At 42.3% G+C, this 18,773-nt stretch overlaps 1 protein-coding gene across 1 annotated transcript in view; it reads right to left on the bottom strand.

The window, feature by feature from the left end:
* The window catches only part of IQCH (IQ motif containing H), a 66,517-nt gene that overhangs the window by 8,436 nt on the left and 39,308 nt on the right, over positions 1-18,773 (bottom strand). The window contains exons 15-16 of the mRNA XM_065641691.1: positions 9,949-10,069; positions 8,135-8,421 (exon numbers count right to left, since the gene is read on the bottom strand). Of these exons, the coding sequence (XP_065497763.1) occupies positions 8,135-8,421; positions 9,949-10,069 (408 nt within the window). The remainder of the gene's footprint in view (positions 1-8,134; positions 8,422-9,948; positions 10,070-18,773) is intronic.

The raw sequence follows: 18,773 nt of genomic DNA, 5'->3' as shown, positions 1-18,773 counted from the left end.
TTCTGAATAAGTATTTTGAGACAGAAAAAGGGAAGTTCCAGAAGGCAAAGCTAAAGTGAGTAAAACAAGTAGGGAAGCGTGAAATCCATGTGTAAGAACATGTGTGGGTCAGCACAGGGGCGGAGTGAAGCCTGTTCCCAGTGCGATCCGGGGCCTTATCAACCGGCGGAGACTTCGGCACGTAGAAAACCATACGCCTTGCGTTGTGGTTCTGCTTCCACTCGCACCGCTGGTTTGTAGCAGAAGGAAATACTGTGGATCGATTCTGCCCCCGACACCCTGAGCGGGGCTTTACCCAGGAGCTTTTCCCACTTAAAAAATGCTTGAGCCTACGACATCAATGAGAAATGGTAACGCACACAAATATCTGCCCTACAGTGGACGTCTTTAGAACAAATCCAGCAGTGAGTGACTTGAATAAGCCTTTGAATGGTAAATGGCGTCATTATAAGGATATTAAGAGGTCAAGCAGTCAAGGCCTCTTGGTAAACTGGAGTTAATTTCTGAATCATATGCACATAGTAATGCCCTTTTTATAATGGTGAATAAATCACATCAGTAACAGTTGTTAATATCTGGCTGCCAAGTATCTGTTGCCGTATTAAATATCCTATTTGTCAACTTAAATATTTCCTGCTGCATGGTATAAAATGCAAATCCGATGCTAATGGCTGGCTTTACTTAGTAATAAGGGAATGTTCCCCAATTATAATGCTTAATTTTCTTCAATAATTTATTCTTTATCATCACTTCTACAAGGCAGGAAGGAACTTTCATATTGATGTGTACTTTTCCAGTATGTGCTAACCTTTTCAATGAGCTGAATAGTAATTATAAACTGTACATACTGTAGAAGTGTTACATTAATTTCCATAAATATTATCAACAAACCAGTAACAGCCAATGTGTCTTGAACCTTGTTTGAATTGGATTTTAGATTCTCAGTTAAAGCTTTTCCCCCAGAAAGAGATGACAAGGCTACGTGGAGGGACTGGTGACCATTGAACATCTTGGGTATCCAAGGGTTGTTCACCACCTCGGACAAAGTGAACTGGTTGCTCCTAATCCAGACCCCGAGATCGCACCTGAGTTGCTCCAACCTCCAAAGCTACACCAGCGCGATCTGGAAGTTTTGCTGACACACGAACGGACGGGCAGGAGGTGAGTTTGACAGAAGATGGACCATAAAATGGCTGAGATGGAAAAACCACAGAAGCAAAGACGTCACCGCGGTCATAGTGCCCCTGGGTAAGTACAAGGGCTGCATTTGGGCCACGTGTAGAGAATGGGTTGAGCATTTCACAGCAGATAAAGCATTAAAAACTGCAGCAAACATAAACAGCCGCTAGCACAAGCCAAATTCATTACGCCCTGGTCAAGATTCAGATAAACCATACCAAGCATGCAATAGCACTTACATTTTGCCAGAGTCACTCAACAAATCCCATGTTGTCACTAACTAAAACTACACGTAAGCGACAACATTTTAATTTCAGATGTAGAGACCCATTAATTTCCATGTGACCCATTTCATGTAATCTGAACAACCACCCAGCACGCCAGCCTGGCCCTAACCCCGCTGGCACCTTCCCAGTCGCTGCCCTGGGAAGGCACAGAACCATTCCTGGAAGAAGAGAAAAAGCTTTTAACAGGGCAGGTTCCACGATGGAAATCACGAGACTGACCAAACACTGGTTTAAGGTGTTCCTGTTTACTTTCAGAGTGTATCAACTGGTTGTTTTGGATGTGGCTTCATCATCAGACCTTTAGATTAGATTAGATTAGATTAACAAATATCTATTCCTTGAGTCCATTCTCATTTTCTGAGGATATACAATAAGGGCACGTATGCAATCATAGGTATTTACGATTGTAGGTATCACATCCTGATAGGATTGAATAGCCAAATAGCATAACATGGGCTTTCACCTGAGATTTTGGGACTTCCAGGACACTTCTGTGTTCAGAAATTAAGCTGGAACAGAGCTCACTTGTGAATCTAGACCTGAGGTTTGATTTTCAAACAACAAATGGATGTTCGAAGCTAATCAGATCTGGGTTTTTATTATGACTTCTGGCTTAAAAAAAAAAGTAGAGGCAGCAGCTAAGATTTTAGATAGTCTCAAGAGTGGTTTTAGATTAAACTAAACAAAGCACAAATTAGGACATTCCAGAATCCCACCTTTTGAAAAAAAATAGGTAGAAATACATCCTGCAAAACTTACTGGCTCTTTGTCCAAGGCAATAAGCTGAGGTGTAGAAGTGCTGCCTTTGGCACAGGCTGCGCGGCGCTGCCTGGAGCCGCTCTCCAGCCTGCGTCTCGGCATGGACACATCTCAAGTGAATCAAGTCACAATTACACTTGAATTCTTTACAACTGCCACAAAAATGCTTCAGCTTTAAAATGTAAACTTGAGAAGGGAAGAAAACATAAATTCTTAAAGAGTTACTAAATTACAGCTTTTCTTTCTCCAGTTGAACTGGTTTATCTGCATCCGGTATTGATATCTGCGTTATTGTAAAGAGCACACCTGCTATTTTTAAAGAAGTGGTTGAATGATTCTGTGAAAATGACAATTAGTAAACTATTAATGCAGCTAGGGTGTTGAAAAGAGCTTTTATGACTTTAAACATTCACAATAGAATTGATTATTTCTGCAGCGATTGCAGGCAGGATCTTATCCGGCTGCCATCTCGTGGCAGCTGTGGGGATGATCCGGTGCAGGCCTGAAAACTTAAATTTTAGGGCCCTAGAACTGGCCCTAACCTCTATCCTGCTGAATTTAAGATTAGGGAGCTGGTTAATGAAAACACTGTGGCTCTTGTTTGAAAATAACACAAACATTCCCAGCTCTTTAATTCTCCTTTTGGTATGTTCTGCCTTATCTGGAAGGGGCTGGAGCACAAGTGTGATGGGAGCGGCTGAGGGAGCTGGGGGTTCAGCTGGAGAACAGGAGCTGAGGGGAGACCTTCTGATCTCTGACCTGCCTGAAAGGAGCTTGGAGCCAGGGGGGGTCGGGCTCTGCTCCCCAGGAACAAGCGCCAGGACCAGAGGAAACGGCCTCAAGTTGCGCCAGGGGAGGCTGAGTTTGGATCTTGGAACAATTTCTTCCCCCAAGGGCTGTGGGGCATTGGAACAGGCTGCCCAGGGCAGTGCTGGAGTCACCATCCCTGCAGGGGTTGGACAGACGGACATGAGGTTCTCAGGGACATGGGGCAGTGCCAGGGCTGGGGGAACGGGTGGACTCGATGATCTTGAGGGGCTTTTCCAACCAAAAATGACTCTGTGATTCTATCTTTTCCTCTGTGCCCAAACTGAACTTAAGCCCGTGTTTGCTCACTATTGCTGCAAGAGGTACAGGGCTGTGTAAGCTATTAAACCAATGAAAAAGGTGACTTATGACCCCGCTTCCGGATCTATGGATGTAAGTAAGTTTATGCAATCAAGCAGCCCCACTCAATTAAATGGACTTACTTAGGTGCAGCTCCTTGACGACTTGGGGTCTGAGCAGCATTCAGTCAATACTGTGCAAGACTTCCCTTCAAAGGGTCAGGGCTTTGCTCTTTAAGATCAGTCTTGGCAAACAGAGCGGGAATCAGAAGTGATTCAGTCCAAGTTATGCACCTAAGTTCTCTCCTCCACTTTTTGCCCGCCCCAGACACTGAAAACAGCGCATCTCCATCTCCCTTTCCCTCGGGAGCAAGTCACGGGTGTTTATGACTGAGATAGAAATAGATTCGTGAGGCAAACGGAGAATTGTGTCAAGTCCCCAGCATTCTCTGCCCGTCAGATCAGGTGTGAAGACAATCAGACGGGAGTTGGATCCTCTACCCTCAATGCTGTTGGTTGTAAACCGCAACCTCCTCCAGTTCTATAATAACCTAAGGAAGAGCTACATTTAGATGGAGGACAGTACGATCTGTCTCAGCAGTGACATGGGGACAGCATCCCTCTTGTCACCTTTTGGCCGTTGTAGACTGCAAGAGAGTAAAGACACCGCTGTGTCTGTGACGGACAAAGCTCCACGGGGACCCCGCGATGAATTTCTCGTTCCTACGTTCCTGCTGACTTCCCTGTTTGACAGCTACGCGTTGCTCCTCACCCATCACACAGTCTCGTTGCTACTAGAGCTCCAAGGGAACACAGCAAGACCACAACAGCACATGAAGGAAAATACCCGCTAAGAGTAGCAATCTTTAAAAGTATAAGCAATAGCCCTTTCTTCATTGCAAAATTATTTTTATGCTTATGACATAGAGATTTTTGAAAGCTTTCAGAGTGAGGAGCCTGGAACCCAAAATACACGTATTTCTTCGCTCTGAAGTCCCCTTTGCAGGACTGCGCTGGGGAAATATGTGTGAAAACACAGATTGTGGCACGCAGTCCGCAAAAGGCAGGAATACGTTTTCACCTATTTGGCCCTTCACATTTCTTAACGAGTTGTATTTATCTCGCATGTAACTTTATGAAGGTTTCAGGGATTTTAAAGTATTTAAATACTCAGGCTGTATTGGTAGCAGATGTTCAATGATATATTTAATTTTTAGTTTTACAGAAAATATCATGTATCAGTTGATATTTTCTGTAAAATATAACTTTGAAATAATGCCCAAATGCGCCGTTCTTCCAGGAAATGTATCCGAGCCTTTCAGCTACTGCATTAAAGTGGGCACTTCTGAAATTAGTGAGCAAATGTTCTGCGAGTCTAATAGGATTTCTTGTTTGCCCAAAAAAATGGTGCTTTCAGGAGCACAATCTTTTATGTAAGCTCTCTCTCACAAGACAGATGGCATCATTAATTGCCTCTGCATCTAGTTAAATTTTAAAACCTGTGCTTAAATAATGTTAAAGTTGTGGTACATGCTGACAAACACAGGAAATATTCAGGTAGAATCAATTGGAAACAAGGGAAGAAAACCAAGACAGAACAGACAGGAATAACAAGAGGCCACAGGAAACATCGACTGATTTAATACGTCCTTGTTCATGCCAGGAAATGTCACAACCTTTATAACCAAAGAAGCATTTCTGCATTTTGGCGAACTGGCTTGAGTGAAGCAATTGGCACAACTCCCATGACTTCAGTGGGTGAGAATGTCATCCCCTAATCTTTTTAAAGCACCTTCACATGGAAGTTGTCCAATGTGGCTTATCTGCAGTTCTAGTTACAATGCTCGCATAAATACTTTTTTGGGAGTCAAATGTAACCGTGATCTGTATTTCAGAGCTAATATCGTTCCGATTCTCTGGTTTACCACAGCCACTCTACAGCGGTATCGGTTACCAAAAGTCTGATTTTAAGCCTTTTCTGAGCCTAAAATGGAATATTGTGATCATAGCACCGCCAAGAGCCAGCTTTGGCCAATAGATCACATATGCTAACTCTGCTTTTAAATACAAGCCCTGCGTCTACAGCCTTTCCTCACGCTGTACGAGCCATGATGTTCGGACACCCAGAGGGATTCGAGCACATACGGCCACCCTGTCTCTCAAAGTCCACTCACACTGCACAGCCCTGCCCTTTAAATGCAGATACGGCCCCTCTGACAGGAAAACATTTTTTCTTTAAGCCTCCTAATTGAAGATTGTAGAAGAAAACATCAAACCAGAAAAAAAACCCCAAGGAGATGCACTGAAAATACAAGAAATAATTGAGATTTGATGCTGAGATCATGAATTAGCATCTGTATCCATAGGCTGGTTTTGACTTTGTATAGTTGTACCCAGTAAGCTCAACAATCATCACTAAAAAGAAGGATTTTATGTTCTTTAGAAATAATTTCATTTTCTTTACTCTTCAAACACAAGGCTACTGCCAGAACACTGAAAGCTGAGTTTCTTCACCCAGATTTTACTTCATTTTGTTTTATTTCAGTCTGGCATTACGCTTCAGGTTTGTACACCCATCATGATATTCAATCCTATTGGCCAATATCAACCAGCTTTGGAAGAAGGTAAAATCATCAAATCATTAAACTCCCATGAGATTCCCACGTAAGTAAATGGGCAGAGGAAAGAGACGGTCCAGTGGGAAAGGCTGCAGAGGGAGTCCAGCTGGAGAACATGCGGGATTTGCTGTCGAGGCTCAGGTCTGTGGGAAGCCCGGCTTCACTGCTCTTGAGCTCATAGAAATATTTTTAATTTTAGTCAGAATACAGTATTCAATAATGCCCTTTAGTTGGTTTTGACAGCATCTGAGTGGTGAAAGAATTAAATAGATTATGTTGTGACAAATAAATCTGATTTTATGAAGAAAACAAATGCCAGGTTCATCTAGCATAGAAACGTGGGAGATTAATATTTTGTTACAAACTATGATCAAGACTGATCATCAAAATTCATGCCAGGGATTAAATTGTTTCTTTCAATCTGTTCTCTTACCTATTTGTTCCTTGGCTCTGAGAGCAGCGTGTGTTGGGACAAGATCCTCCGCCACGTACCAGATCTGACGGTTCCGTTGTGCATGAGGAGGGACAGCGGCTGCCCCTGCGGCCCCGCCAGCCGGCCCAGGCAGCAGCAGCTGCTGGAGTCAAAACCCTTCTGCTCTCTTGGGTTATTACATTATTTTTTGTGTTCTCAAAAGATCTGATAGAGCTGACTATGAGGTTTCGTAAACTCTGGCAGGGAGGACTAGGGTCACTGGAGTGGTTCTGATTTTACCTTTTAAAAAGACGCCGTAACTCATCTACGCAAAAGACTCTCCTGGGCAGGATTCCATGAGAAAGTGTTTATTTAGTTCCATTCTGCTCAGTTACGCCTGCTGTAAGTCACACCGTGCTCCAGCACTCCAAAACTGCACTGGCTTCCTAGTAACATTTACCTTTCTAGATAATTCAAGGTGTTAACCTTGGAATATCATCATTTTAAGTGCTAATTTTTCAGCCCAGACTCCCCAAAAGGCCACCCATCTCTTCCCACGCTAGTGCAACCTCTGCTTGCCTTTAATGTGCCCACGGAGTGACGTTCTCAGGACTGGAGGAAATATGATTTACTGACACTCGTCAAACTACTCTTGATATCAGCCGTGCAGGACACCTCAGAGCTTTGAGAGACCAAAAGGGCTCTGCTAAAACCACTCAGGAGCCTGCGCAGCCCACATGGAAGACTCATGAGGACGAGGATCCACAGAGGGAATTCCACAGGAACATTTGTGCTAAAGAGCTTGAGCTATCGCGTGAGCACGTTTTAAGAAGTTACTGCCCCTCAAGTGAGATGCTGTAGATGCTCCCAAGCCCCTGCAGCTGGGAAACACAGGTTATTTCAATCCCCGCAGCAATACCTTTAACCACACGCACTGTCTCGTGTCACACAGTGACCTCTGTCTGTATTTTGATATTGGGGGATAATTTTGCAGCCGGTGTGAGATCACCTGTACTTTCTTGCAGTAAATTCTGCTTCTCAGACATTCTAAAAGCCAACTGGAGAGCAAAAGTGGTTCGAATGGGCACTTTTTCCTTTTCCTTCCCAACGAACTGATATCTCACAGTCAGCTGTTCTGTACCAGCCAAGAGACGGTAACTCCCGACCCAGGGCTGGCACTTCTTGAGGCATAACTTGACTGCTTTCCATTATCTCCCTCTGCTTCAATTAGCCGTTATGATTAAACCAAATTGTTCATCACTACCATCCTATTTGCTATGAGAAATTGTCAATATTGCCTCTTCCTTAGATTCATCCTCAAGCCTCAAATCTGCATTCTTACAGACACTGGTTCACTTGAAAGAGTACAATAATCCCCGTAATTATTTTTACAGAGCAAAATACAAGAGATTCAGAACATTTTGAAATTAAAATAATCTAATCATCTTAGCCATAAGATCATCATCTGTAATTACCAGCTTAATACAGAATGCACTTATTTTAGGGGAAAAAAAAGTCATTAGAGGAAATTAAAATATGATTTTCACCCAGCTCTGAAAGCAGCCCTGCAGGCTTTGTTGGTTTGTTACTCCTCCGGCTGATGGAAAAAGGTTCCTCAGGTCTGGTCTAGATTTTATACTATTGTTAGAATAACCATGTGCTTTACCTCCCTCCACATCTCACCGCTTAGAAATAAAGGTTGTTCAAAAGGGCAAGCAGACATTTCTTGATCTCGGGGGGGACGGTGTGAAGTAATGTAGCTGCCCCACTTACCTGCTGCTCCATCGTTTCTGGATGGACGAAAGTCACAAAATCAACGGAGAAGTAACCAAGCACTCCTTTTGATTTACAGGTTTCTCCAATTTTTAAGCAGAGGGAATTGAGAACTGCCGGATCAACAGAAGACTGCGGAATGGTGGTGCCAGATGATCGCAAAGGACCGTCAGCGTGGAGCTGCTCTCCGGAGGACACGATTTCTATCTTGCCTGTTGGCTCTATCAGCATATCCACTGTCAGGTTTGTGACTCTTTCTGTGCGCGGGAAGGCTTCTATCACACCACCTAGCAAGAAATGAATTAGCTGTGAAGCTGGTAATCAAATTCACACGTGATGCTCTTCGGAGTGCACAGAATGAAACCATCCCGCTCCCGTTGCGCTCAGCCGTTGCAGAGAGGGCCGTTATGGAGATACAGCGAGTAAATAATTGTGATGTGAGCAGCATAGCTAGAACCCAGGAATCTCCTAGAAGAGAATGAAATATCTCATCTGTTATAGCACCATACAGTTCAACTAGTGGCTTTTGAGCTGCAGAGGCTTTGCAAGCAGTTCCGAACTATATTCATCCACATGAGGAACTTGGTGTGTAGGTGGGAAGGTTTGTACACAAACAACTTCTAGTATGGTTTCCCACAGGGAAATCACAAAGAAAACTGCTCAGCACTCTGGTTTTGCCTTTTTACTGCGTATAATGCCAGAACTCAGAGTAAAGTAATATGTCACATAAATTGGTTTTATATATGTTAACTGGCATTATTTTTCAAAAGCTTTGAATCATCGTCTCTTCCACAGATAAAGAAATATATGAAATGTATATATCCATTATATATAATACAAAACATTGACAGGGCAGAATCACCACAGAAATTTTCTACTGAACCACAAACACTGCATCTTTTCTCTCCAAAATTTGCCATACAAATATAGGGCGTTAACACGTGTGCGAAGCCTGCTCCCAGCTGTGCTGATTTTCCAGCGATCAGAGAAGGGTTTTATCTGCGCTTCCTCTTCCGGACAGACCTGGGCTCAGTTCTGAGCTCTGGGCCAGTTGGGCACTGGCCACCTTCCATCCCAAGGTGCCATGGGCGGGTTTAACGCAGGAAGTCCAGCTGAGGGCTCAGCACCACGCGAATAAAAGCTCTCCAGCTATCAGATTGGAACTTGGTCGTCTACCTGTGGTTGGAGGGCGAGAAAGAGCAGGGCCGTGGGCTGATGAGGAGTCTGTGCCGAGTCACTGTAAGGGACAACGTGACACCGCGTTACGGGTCCTCGGTGTGACACTGCCTGCCTGGAAGGCAAAGACTGGGTAGAAAAGCTCAGCTCTTCTCCAGGCCAGTGAAAGGTTACGAGCACATTTCACTTCATGCAATGTATGTACGGAGCATCCAGAGTTCACATATCCTTCCCTTCCAGGTTGTGTGGGAAAGAAACAGGAGGCTGGCAGGTGTTTGCTTACCAGCACCTACAAAAAGCTGAAATATTCTCACATTTATCTATGTGCAAACTCATATGCCAGCGTTCCCTAAAGCCTTTGCGAAGGGTGAGCGCCTCCAGTACCCAGGATTAAAGAGTTGGCGCTTAGTGATTCAGAATCATGTAATCCAGGATTAATATAGGTTAAATGCTTGGATAGGACATATGAATGATAGAACACTTGCCTATAATTCATTCATAAATGAACATTTGAAGCATAATGGAGAAATAATAGGAGGTAAATATTTAAATGGGCCCAAGATTAACAAGAATATGACATACAATATGGTGTAATTACTCCTTGTAACACTTAACAGCGACTTTGCAGTCTTATTTACCTTGACTAAGAAATGTTTGGAGGAATTTTTCCCATGTAGGGAATCGTTTCTCATTGACTGGCTGTACGTGCTGTGCTAAAAGGCCCGGCAGCTCCTGGGAGATCTTCACCAAAGCTGGCTCCTGCAGAAACAAATTAAATAGAACCACAAGCAATTTTACTAAAGAAATGAAAACTGCTTGTGGGGTGATTAAAAACCAGGCCTCCAACAGGCAAAAAAAGAAAAAAAAAAAGAAAAAAAAAAAGTGGTTACTGTTTACCCACAGTCAGGAAGCCTTTTTTAATATTTCTACTTCCTGCTCCTCCCTCCTATTGGAAACTGTCCTCTGAAAGACATACCCCCCGCTTCAGTACAGCATCTATTGCATGATAATTTATATCAATAACTTGATCTGGCAACTGAAAATGCTAAGCACATGGTAACTGCTTGGGGATCAATACAAGCAGTCAATAACTTCTACATTGTTTATATTTTGAAGCTGCACGTATTGAAATTGTCACATAGGCCAGAAATAGTTTACTGATTCTATGTTTAAGCTCTTACATCAAACCAAACACCTTTTAGTTAGTTTAAAAAACAAACAAACCAACCCAAACTAGGAAGAACAATCAACAAAAAGCGTTTCTGAAGCAGGAAATGTCCTTTTATGCTCTCCAGTCTAACCAAAATTCACAAGTGTACTTGTGCCTCTGCTCGAATCTGATGACTCATACTACAGGAGATAAACCAGCTTCTTCTGAGTTTCACAGTCTTCACTATGTTATCACACACAACCACCCCATTAAATACAGAAACTGCGTTGCTTTTACTGTTCAGAAACATCCCAGAACTACACAAGCATAGAAAGTGCAAGGACCCCGACTCTTTTGCTTCAGGCTCCTTGTCTTGCTGCTTCAGAAGCATTCGCTCCTTCCCCTGGGTCTCTTTGCTTCTGTCTTATATCCTCTCTCTTCGGCATCCCGAGCTTCAGGAGATGACCCACCACCCTCTGATCCTGGCGATGTCCTAAGCCACAATCATTATCTTGGGCTCTGGAGGAACATGATAAAACCTTATGGCTAAAATCTAACAATAGGAGAAAAAAAAAATATATCTGTCTTTCCAGACCAGCGAGCTTGAAGAGATGGGCTTTGTCATGCAGCGCATGATGTGACGTAACCAAAAATACAAATTCAAAATCAGCTTACTGTGATTTATCTGCCAGAATGAGAAGGATGAGCCAATGACCAGGGAATCAACTTTGCATGTAGGAGCCCTAGATATACCTTGTTTCTGAACACAGTCTGCCTGAGACTTCAGGGAAGGGACTTTCTGGCTGTGCCACAGCACTCTGGCCATGAAAGGGGGACAATTGCTGTCCCTACCACACATGGAATTGAGAGAAAAAATGCCTTCAAAATATTGAGGTGCTTAGATAACGATGCTGATCTGGGGTATGTGGGCTCCTATCATATACGAGGAGAAAAGATACTACAAAATGGTTGTAGTCAGTATACCATAAGCACCATGACCTTAACTTTATGGCAAAAACAAAGGACCACAAAGCCCATGAGATACAGGTTCAGAATTTACCAGATTCAGGTCTTGCGCTGCTCATTTCCTTAAAACCTGTAAGGAGGAATTCAGGTCTTGGCTGTCTCAGCTGACCAGAACAACAGAGCAGGGTGCAAATATCAGTTGGCCTTGTCTTGATTTGTATTTGCGTTGAAATATCGCTAAGGCAAGAAGTCACGAGACAAGGTGATTCATTGCATGGTGAAAATCAACGCGGCTTTGGAGAGACGATGTGAGCCATGACGGATGTCACCGAGTTGCTGACTTACAAATTGGTTTGCGCCTCTGAATGTGTTCAGCGATACCTCTGTCACACCGAGTCTCATCCCTGAGATCTCATCACTTTGGGTATTGTGCAATTTAAACAGAAACATTAAAAAACAACAAACAGAAGAAGTCTGCAATGGCTGCCTGAAAGCTTTTGATAAATTACTGGGGAAAAAACTAATAATCCCAGCTGGATGTGTGGAAGCATTTAAGAGTGCTGTGACCAAGCTCGTATCAGTAAAAATTAAACTACAGGCATGTGAACTGGGGTAAAATTTTCCATGGGAGTTGAGGGCAGCTGCGCCAGCTCCACGGAACAGTGCTGGGGACAGCTGTGTGTCCTTAGAACAGAATCACAGAATCCTAGAATGTCTCAAGTTGTAAGGGACCCATAAGGATCACCAAGTCCAACTCCCTGCTCCTCGCAGGACTACCTAAAACAAAACCATATGACTAAGAGCATTGTCAAGATATTTAGAATCATTTTGGTTGGAAAACACCCCCAAGATCATCGTGTCCAACCGTTCCCCCAGCCCTGGCATTGCCCCATGTCCCTGAGAACCTCATGTCCGTCTGTCCAACCTCTCCAGGGATGGTGACTCCAGCACTGCCCTGGGCAGCCTGTTCCAATGCCCCACAGCCCTTTGGGGAAGAAATTGTTCCAAGATCCAACCTCAACCTCCCCTGGCGCAACTTGAGGCCGTTTCCTCTGGTCCTGGCACTTGTTCCTGGGGAGCAGAGCCCGACCCCCCCTGGCTCCAAGCTCCTTTCAGGCAGGTCAGAGATCAGAAGGTCTCCCCTCAGCTCCTGTTCTCCAGGCTGAACCCCCAGGTCCCTCAGCCGCTCCCACCACACTTGTGCTCCGGCCCTTTCACATCTGAGATCCTTTTGTAAATTTTTATATCAGGTTTTGGAAATAACAACCCTGTTTTACCTGCACAAGAGCCCCAGCTTGACAGAAGCCTGCCCTGACGCAGAGCAGAAGAAAGACTCGGCACCTGAGTCTTGAGCACCAGACCTTCTCTCTTCACTCAGAGTTGTTTTCAAGGCTCACACATGGCTGTGAAAGAAAGTTCCCTAACACAGCTGCAAAATCAAGCAGAACTTCCAAACTTTGTTGTGTACTGAAGGGCACAGCTACCTGGCTCACAAAAGAGCTGTTGGTAAGACACAAGTTCTTCACTCACCTCATCTACACATATAGTAACGTCATGTGCTGCTACTCGCTGTCCATATAATGGACATTAGGCGAGACTGTGGTACTAATAACTAACCCAAGAAAATCTGAAAAATGTTCTTGAGATCAAACCCAACATGTGTATGTAACACTTAATGCCATGATAATCAAGGTGTTCACGGAAGGGAGTCAGGCAACCACTTTTTAAGGAGCAGCACCTGGGATTCTAGTTAAAGGGTTGTTTTGCAACTCTAAGCTCTAAAAAGGCAATAATCTTGATTATAGAGAGTTTTAGTAGGCAAATTCAAGCCCAGATCTAACATTCACTTATGAAGTCAAACCTTTTAAAAGGAGCAGTGCTCAGTAGGCTAATTTCATTTAAATTGGACGGTATCTCCAGCAGAGTTTACTAATGTTTTATCTCTTGATGTGGCCCAAACCAATTCAGAATCATAGGCTCAATGGAAACGGAGGATTTGTTCAAATCTTTCACCTGATGTTTCTTAGCACCAGTAAAAAAGGAGCAGCCCAAGTACTGGTTACATCATGGAGAAATCTTCCAATCTATCCAAATCTGCTTTGCACCTTTTTATAACAATGAATAAATATTACACCTTTTTTGCCCTGAGTATAGAATAATTCCTCACCCTTCTGCAAGCTGAATTTTGAAAGGCTTTCTTCGAGTGGCAGTTGCAACAAAAAATTAGGACCAAACGTGGCACATGTTGAAGGCATTGGTAGGAAATCTACTCGAGACATCGGTCACAGAAAAGCCTGTTGAGAAGGTAAGTAAATAAATAGAAAGAAGAAATAGAAATAGGAAGAAAGACCTGGGGATAGAAAGAGGCTGCGGAGCAGAATGCGTGAGAAAGACTTAGGGCTTTTTAGCTAAAAATCAGATCGAACGGCAATTATTTAGACTTTGCAAGCAAATAGAGTGAAGAAAGTAACTTCAAATAAGTAAAGCTGCTTGGGCCAGAGAAGAATAAAATCAGCAGAGAGATCCTCAGCAACACGAACTGCCACAGCTCTGCTCAAGTCAAGGAAGCTGTGGCAATTTATGCCACTTCAATGGCACTATGACAGTTCATACCGTTTATACTGTGTATCCTTTACACTGTGATCCGTGGAGCTCTGATAACTTATTCCAGCTGCCTTGGTGTGAATTGGTCCAGCACGGGTTATTCTGATATTCTCAGCGTCGCCAGCAAACGCAGTTATATTGGAAGAGGCCAGTGACTCTCCAAATAACCGTCATTATTTCCTATTTTGCAAATTAAACCAATTTAACATTTTTTTCTAATTCAGACAGGTACATGCTGGCCAGAACCACAATCTGCTGCACTGAATAAAACCATTGGAGAGGTTTATAAAAATGGAAATGTTTTTGGAAGCGATACACTGAATACCCTATCTGCTCAAAGTTTGCATCCTGATTTAAAGCCCAGGCATTTAATTGTTAACTGCAAATTTTAAAATTAAAAAGTGCCAATTTTGCTTCCACGAGCTGGAAAAGTATGTTCCGATAGAAGGTAACATCATGTAAAACAGCCATCATTACCAAGTAACACAAATGTTTTTTGTATGTAAAATTGCTTTGTAAAATATTTGCTCCATCTGCTGAAAGTAGCAAAGACAATTTTCCCCGATAGCTAATGGCCCATTTCAGCTGGATGGCAAGCGATTCACCGGGGCTGCGCCTTGCATTAAGCAGGATGGCGAAAAACAGCGCGCAGAATTCTCCACTTATGCCGTATTATCTACTCGCTGCTTCCCGAGAGCCTGTCCCTCATTATCGCGGCCTTCGCCGTGGATCAGCACACAGGACCGGGGTCGCTTTGACTCAAGAGGCTTTTTGTCAAAGCGAGGCACATATGCTATGCTTCAATACAAGAGCACAAAACAGCCACTTTCCCTGATAACAGGAACAAGGAGGTTAGTTCTCTTTCAACTTTCCAGCACTTAAACTGCTGTTCCTTTTTTTCACACCACATGGGGCCACGGTTTTCTCTTCGGGCTCACGCTGGCGCTCCGCACGCTGAGGATTTCAATATATAAAGATCAAGCATTTCTTTTAATTCTAAATCCAACTACGTACACACACACACACAAAAAAAGCAAAAAAACCCCACTGGCCTAATCCAACCCCCCCTCAATTGCCCGTTCCATTGTAGACTTCGCTGTTTGCCATTCCTCCATTGAGAAGCGCATGTTTACATTGTGCCCCCAACTCCTTCAACATCTGCTAACAGACCAATAAAAAATAAATAAACCAGGATTGTTTAGAAAGAGAGATCCTTTCTATTTCCTCCAAACACTCCTAAACCGGCAACGGCAATATGCTGCCAGATCCCTTTTTGTCTCAGAAAACAATATATGCGGAGAAATTAAATATAGAATCGCTGCAGCCTGGGCTATCAAAAAACAGATAGAAAGAGGATCCTGAATCTCTATGAGCTTGTCAAATAATTTTGCATGTTTATGCACAGCATGTTAATTTGAGATTAGGATGATTTTATTAAATAGTTTGCTTTTTTTAATCCAAAAAATACTGCATTGCCATTTTATGCATAAAAGCATGTCCTTTGCAAGGCTGCAGCACTCTTTTTTTCAAGGTTCCCAGCAACTACCTTCGGAGCAAAGAAAATGTAATATAATTATCATAGTTTTCAAAAAAATCTCCTGTTAAAAAACTCGTGTTTATTTCAAATGCAGCATTTGTAAATTCAGGATGCTAATCCTCATACAAAATAAGTAATATTTGAATGAAACTCATCTATATTTTAATGAGATCTCTGTAAATGCATAAACAGTACAGATGCTCTCAGATTAATAACATTTTTCTAATTATTTTGTTTTTCTCTGTTTCAATCTCTGTAAATTTTGCTTGCTTTTGTTCGCTTTTGTTCACTTGCCCTCCTTTCTGGCTCAGATCTCTACTGAAAGGATTCTAATGAATTCAAAAAATCTGATTTCAAAAAGAAAAAAAACATCATATAGATAGTTCCCGTCACTTCCCAGGAATTTTGCCTAAATTGCGGAGCTGCGGCGCTGAAGGAATTGTCAGACAAAACCTGCATTGCATTTCACAAACACCACACGGCTAAACTTCTTTCACTCCTAGAGTTGCCTCTGTGTTACTTTTTGGATTTTAGCAAAACAAACATTTTTAAAATAATCCAAGCAGGCGTTTTATTGGCTGCAATAACATTAACGGATTTCAGATTTCTTTAGTGCTCTTGCTTTATCCTCTCCTTCCACGCTGTTATTGCGGCAAACTGGCACTTCAATTCAATTGATTCAAAATATTCGGGATCCATATGGCCTCAAACCCTGGAGCTGAAGTTCTGATATTGCCTCACTGCTGTTTTCCAGCATTTGCCTCTACTCCAGTCCCCAGATGGTGGAAGTAACATTTAAACCTCCTTTCCTCTGCCTTGTACAATAGACCTTGGCACCATTTCAACTGTTTACTCCGGTAATTAACAGCACTGATACCACAACAATTACAACTCCTACAATCTTAACACAATAATGCTATGAATTAGTGAGAGCTAATGGCTGGAAGGTATAGTGGTTCCAGACTGCGAGATCTGTGCATTTTTAGAATAAAATAAAAGGTACAAACAGCACGCTTGCGGTAGACAATGATTACCTAGTAATTAGTTTACACAAAGCTTCCTATTTAATGGCAAAACGCTGTAATTAACGCGTGACAGAAAATCAAAGGGTACTTTGTAAGCATATGAAAAATTAACACTGCAGGCCTATAGCTTTATGTACTGATTAGAAGCATATTAAATCAATAGGACATACAAACCCACAGCTTGCATATCTGATTATCGCAAGTCTTAGGAATGGATATCATGGCTTTAATTTAACCAAGGGATACAATTATCCTGCTTTATTTTACTGTGGATTTAAGAGTCACCTGAAACATCACTATGACAGCATCATAGATATATTAATAAACTGAATAAGAGCACTACAGTCTGTTCACAGAGACAGTGAATATTTAAACTATTTAGGATATATTGCTGACGGAGCATTGCCCATGCTACAAAACAACCTGCAACTCTATTGCTTTATAGATAATCAGGTTCTTCATTAACTCCTTGGGTTCTTTTTTTTCCTAAGAAACATCCTATCAGCTAGAAGAAATTTTAAAAGCCTGTCAAATGCTGCGAATTGATATTCTGTGTATCTGGCAGAGTTTCTGGCCCTCTTCAGGCTGAAAACATTACCACACCTGCAATTGCCAGTGCACAAACCCAGCAACAGAGATGACTTCCCAAAGTCTGCCCAGGGGTTCCTCAGCGTCACACTGACACCAACTCCAGGGCTTGCAGTTTATTCTGGTTTCAGTCATATTTGTAGCACTGCCCCAGAACAAAGCTGGTGGCGTTACAAAAGGTGATGGGAGCGGTGACGAGGAGAATGGACAGAAAAAAAGGAAAAAAAGCAGCGTTGGGAGCTACGCTGTGTTCCCAGGCTGTCAGAAACAACCGCATGCCAGCAATGCCGGGTTTCTGAAATTACACCTTTGACAGTATTACGGTTGGTTTTATTTTGATCTATTTACATCTGCTTACTCTTTACTCTGAATTCTTCAGTAAAGAAGCAAGATGTGATCTGTAAACTTCAGGGTTCTTAACGGGAATGCAATTCATTCAACCAGTAAAGAATATGCTCACAGCTATTTGTGATTTTCAGATAATCACAAAGTTTATCTGTTACTTATTACAGGACTTCTGAAAGTCAAACACTTTTTTTTAATTTTAAAGAACATCTAGTATTTCACATCATTTTATCTTGGCCTTTGAAACAGTAATTTTCCAATAGCAATCAATACAAAATCTTGCAACCAGTGTCTGAATGTTGCTTTATGCAACTCAGACCGAAAGTCTGATTTCCCAGATTTATCACCTTTTGAAAAGACTTTGATTTCCTCTTACACACTTTAGCGAATTAACCAAGATACAGTGTGTAAGGAAAAGAAACCATGACAAAATCCTGCGACACAACTGGAGGCAGCAAGATTCAAACACTCAAACACAGTTAAAACACAAGGCTGCCCAAGTGCTAAATCGCTTTTTTCTTCTACAACATATATTTAATGGAGCGGTTTGAAATAGTTGTGTGGCTTTGGCCAGTTCTAATTGAGAGAATATTTGTTGCTTGTTTCTCTGCATCTTGTTTTATTCTTGTATTTTCAGGTACTTTCTTCTTTATCCCCACACTTACCCCTTTATTTGTCTTCAGTCTAATCTTTGTTATCTTTAGGATTGCTACTTGGTAAACTCACATCATATTGCTGGTCCTGGCGGTTAATTAAGAGTCACAATGTAATAAAAGATAATTCTAAAATTAATTTGACTAGTAATTTAATCTAGTGATTTAGATACTATTTAGAGTTCTATAGTTATACAGAGGAAGGGATCTCTGCATAGTCCTGTATTATTTTATGTAAAAGGGGAACTGTTAAAAGAAGAAGAAAAAAAAAAAAAAAAGGGCAACACTACCAGGAGGGTGATGTTATCTTTCCTCTAAAAGGAAGGAGGATGCAAGTGTTCTGAGAGTCTGAGGTGGCATTTTGAGCCCCAAGATTCGGAATGAGAGACCAGGAGACATCACAGACTTTGAAAGAAGTTCAGAAAGAAACCAAAGCACCAAATGGACTTTTGTAGACCACTTTTCCACCAATGTCCATCTGGAATTCTGAGGAGCATCTGAGCATCTTTCTTCAAGGTCGTGAAAAATGGCTGGATAAGGTCTGCTTAGCCCCCAGTCTTGTCTCTGATGGTGCTCACAAGTGGATGTCCAGGAA

The sequence above is a fragment of the Caloenas nicobarica genome, chromosome 10 (assembly GCF_036013445.1).
Source record: "Caloenas nicobarica isolate bCalNic1 chromosome 10, bCalNic1.hap1, whole genome shotgun sequence".
Lineage (NCBI taxonomy): Eukaryota > Metazoa > Chordata > Aves > Columbiformes > Columbidae > Caloenas > Caloenas nicobarica.
The sequence above is the reverse complement of the archived record's forward strand: the minus strand, read 5'-3'. Positions and strand labels throughout refer to the sequence as shown.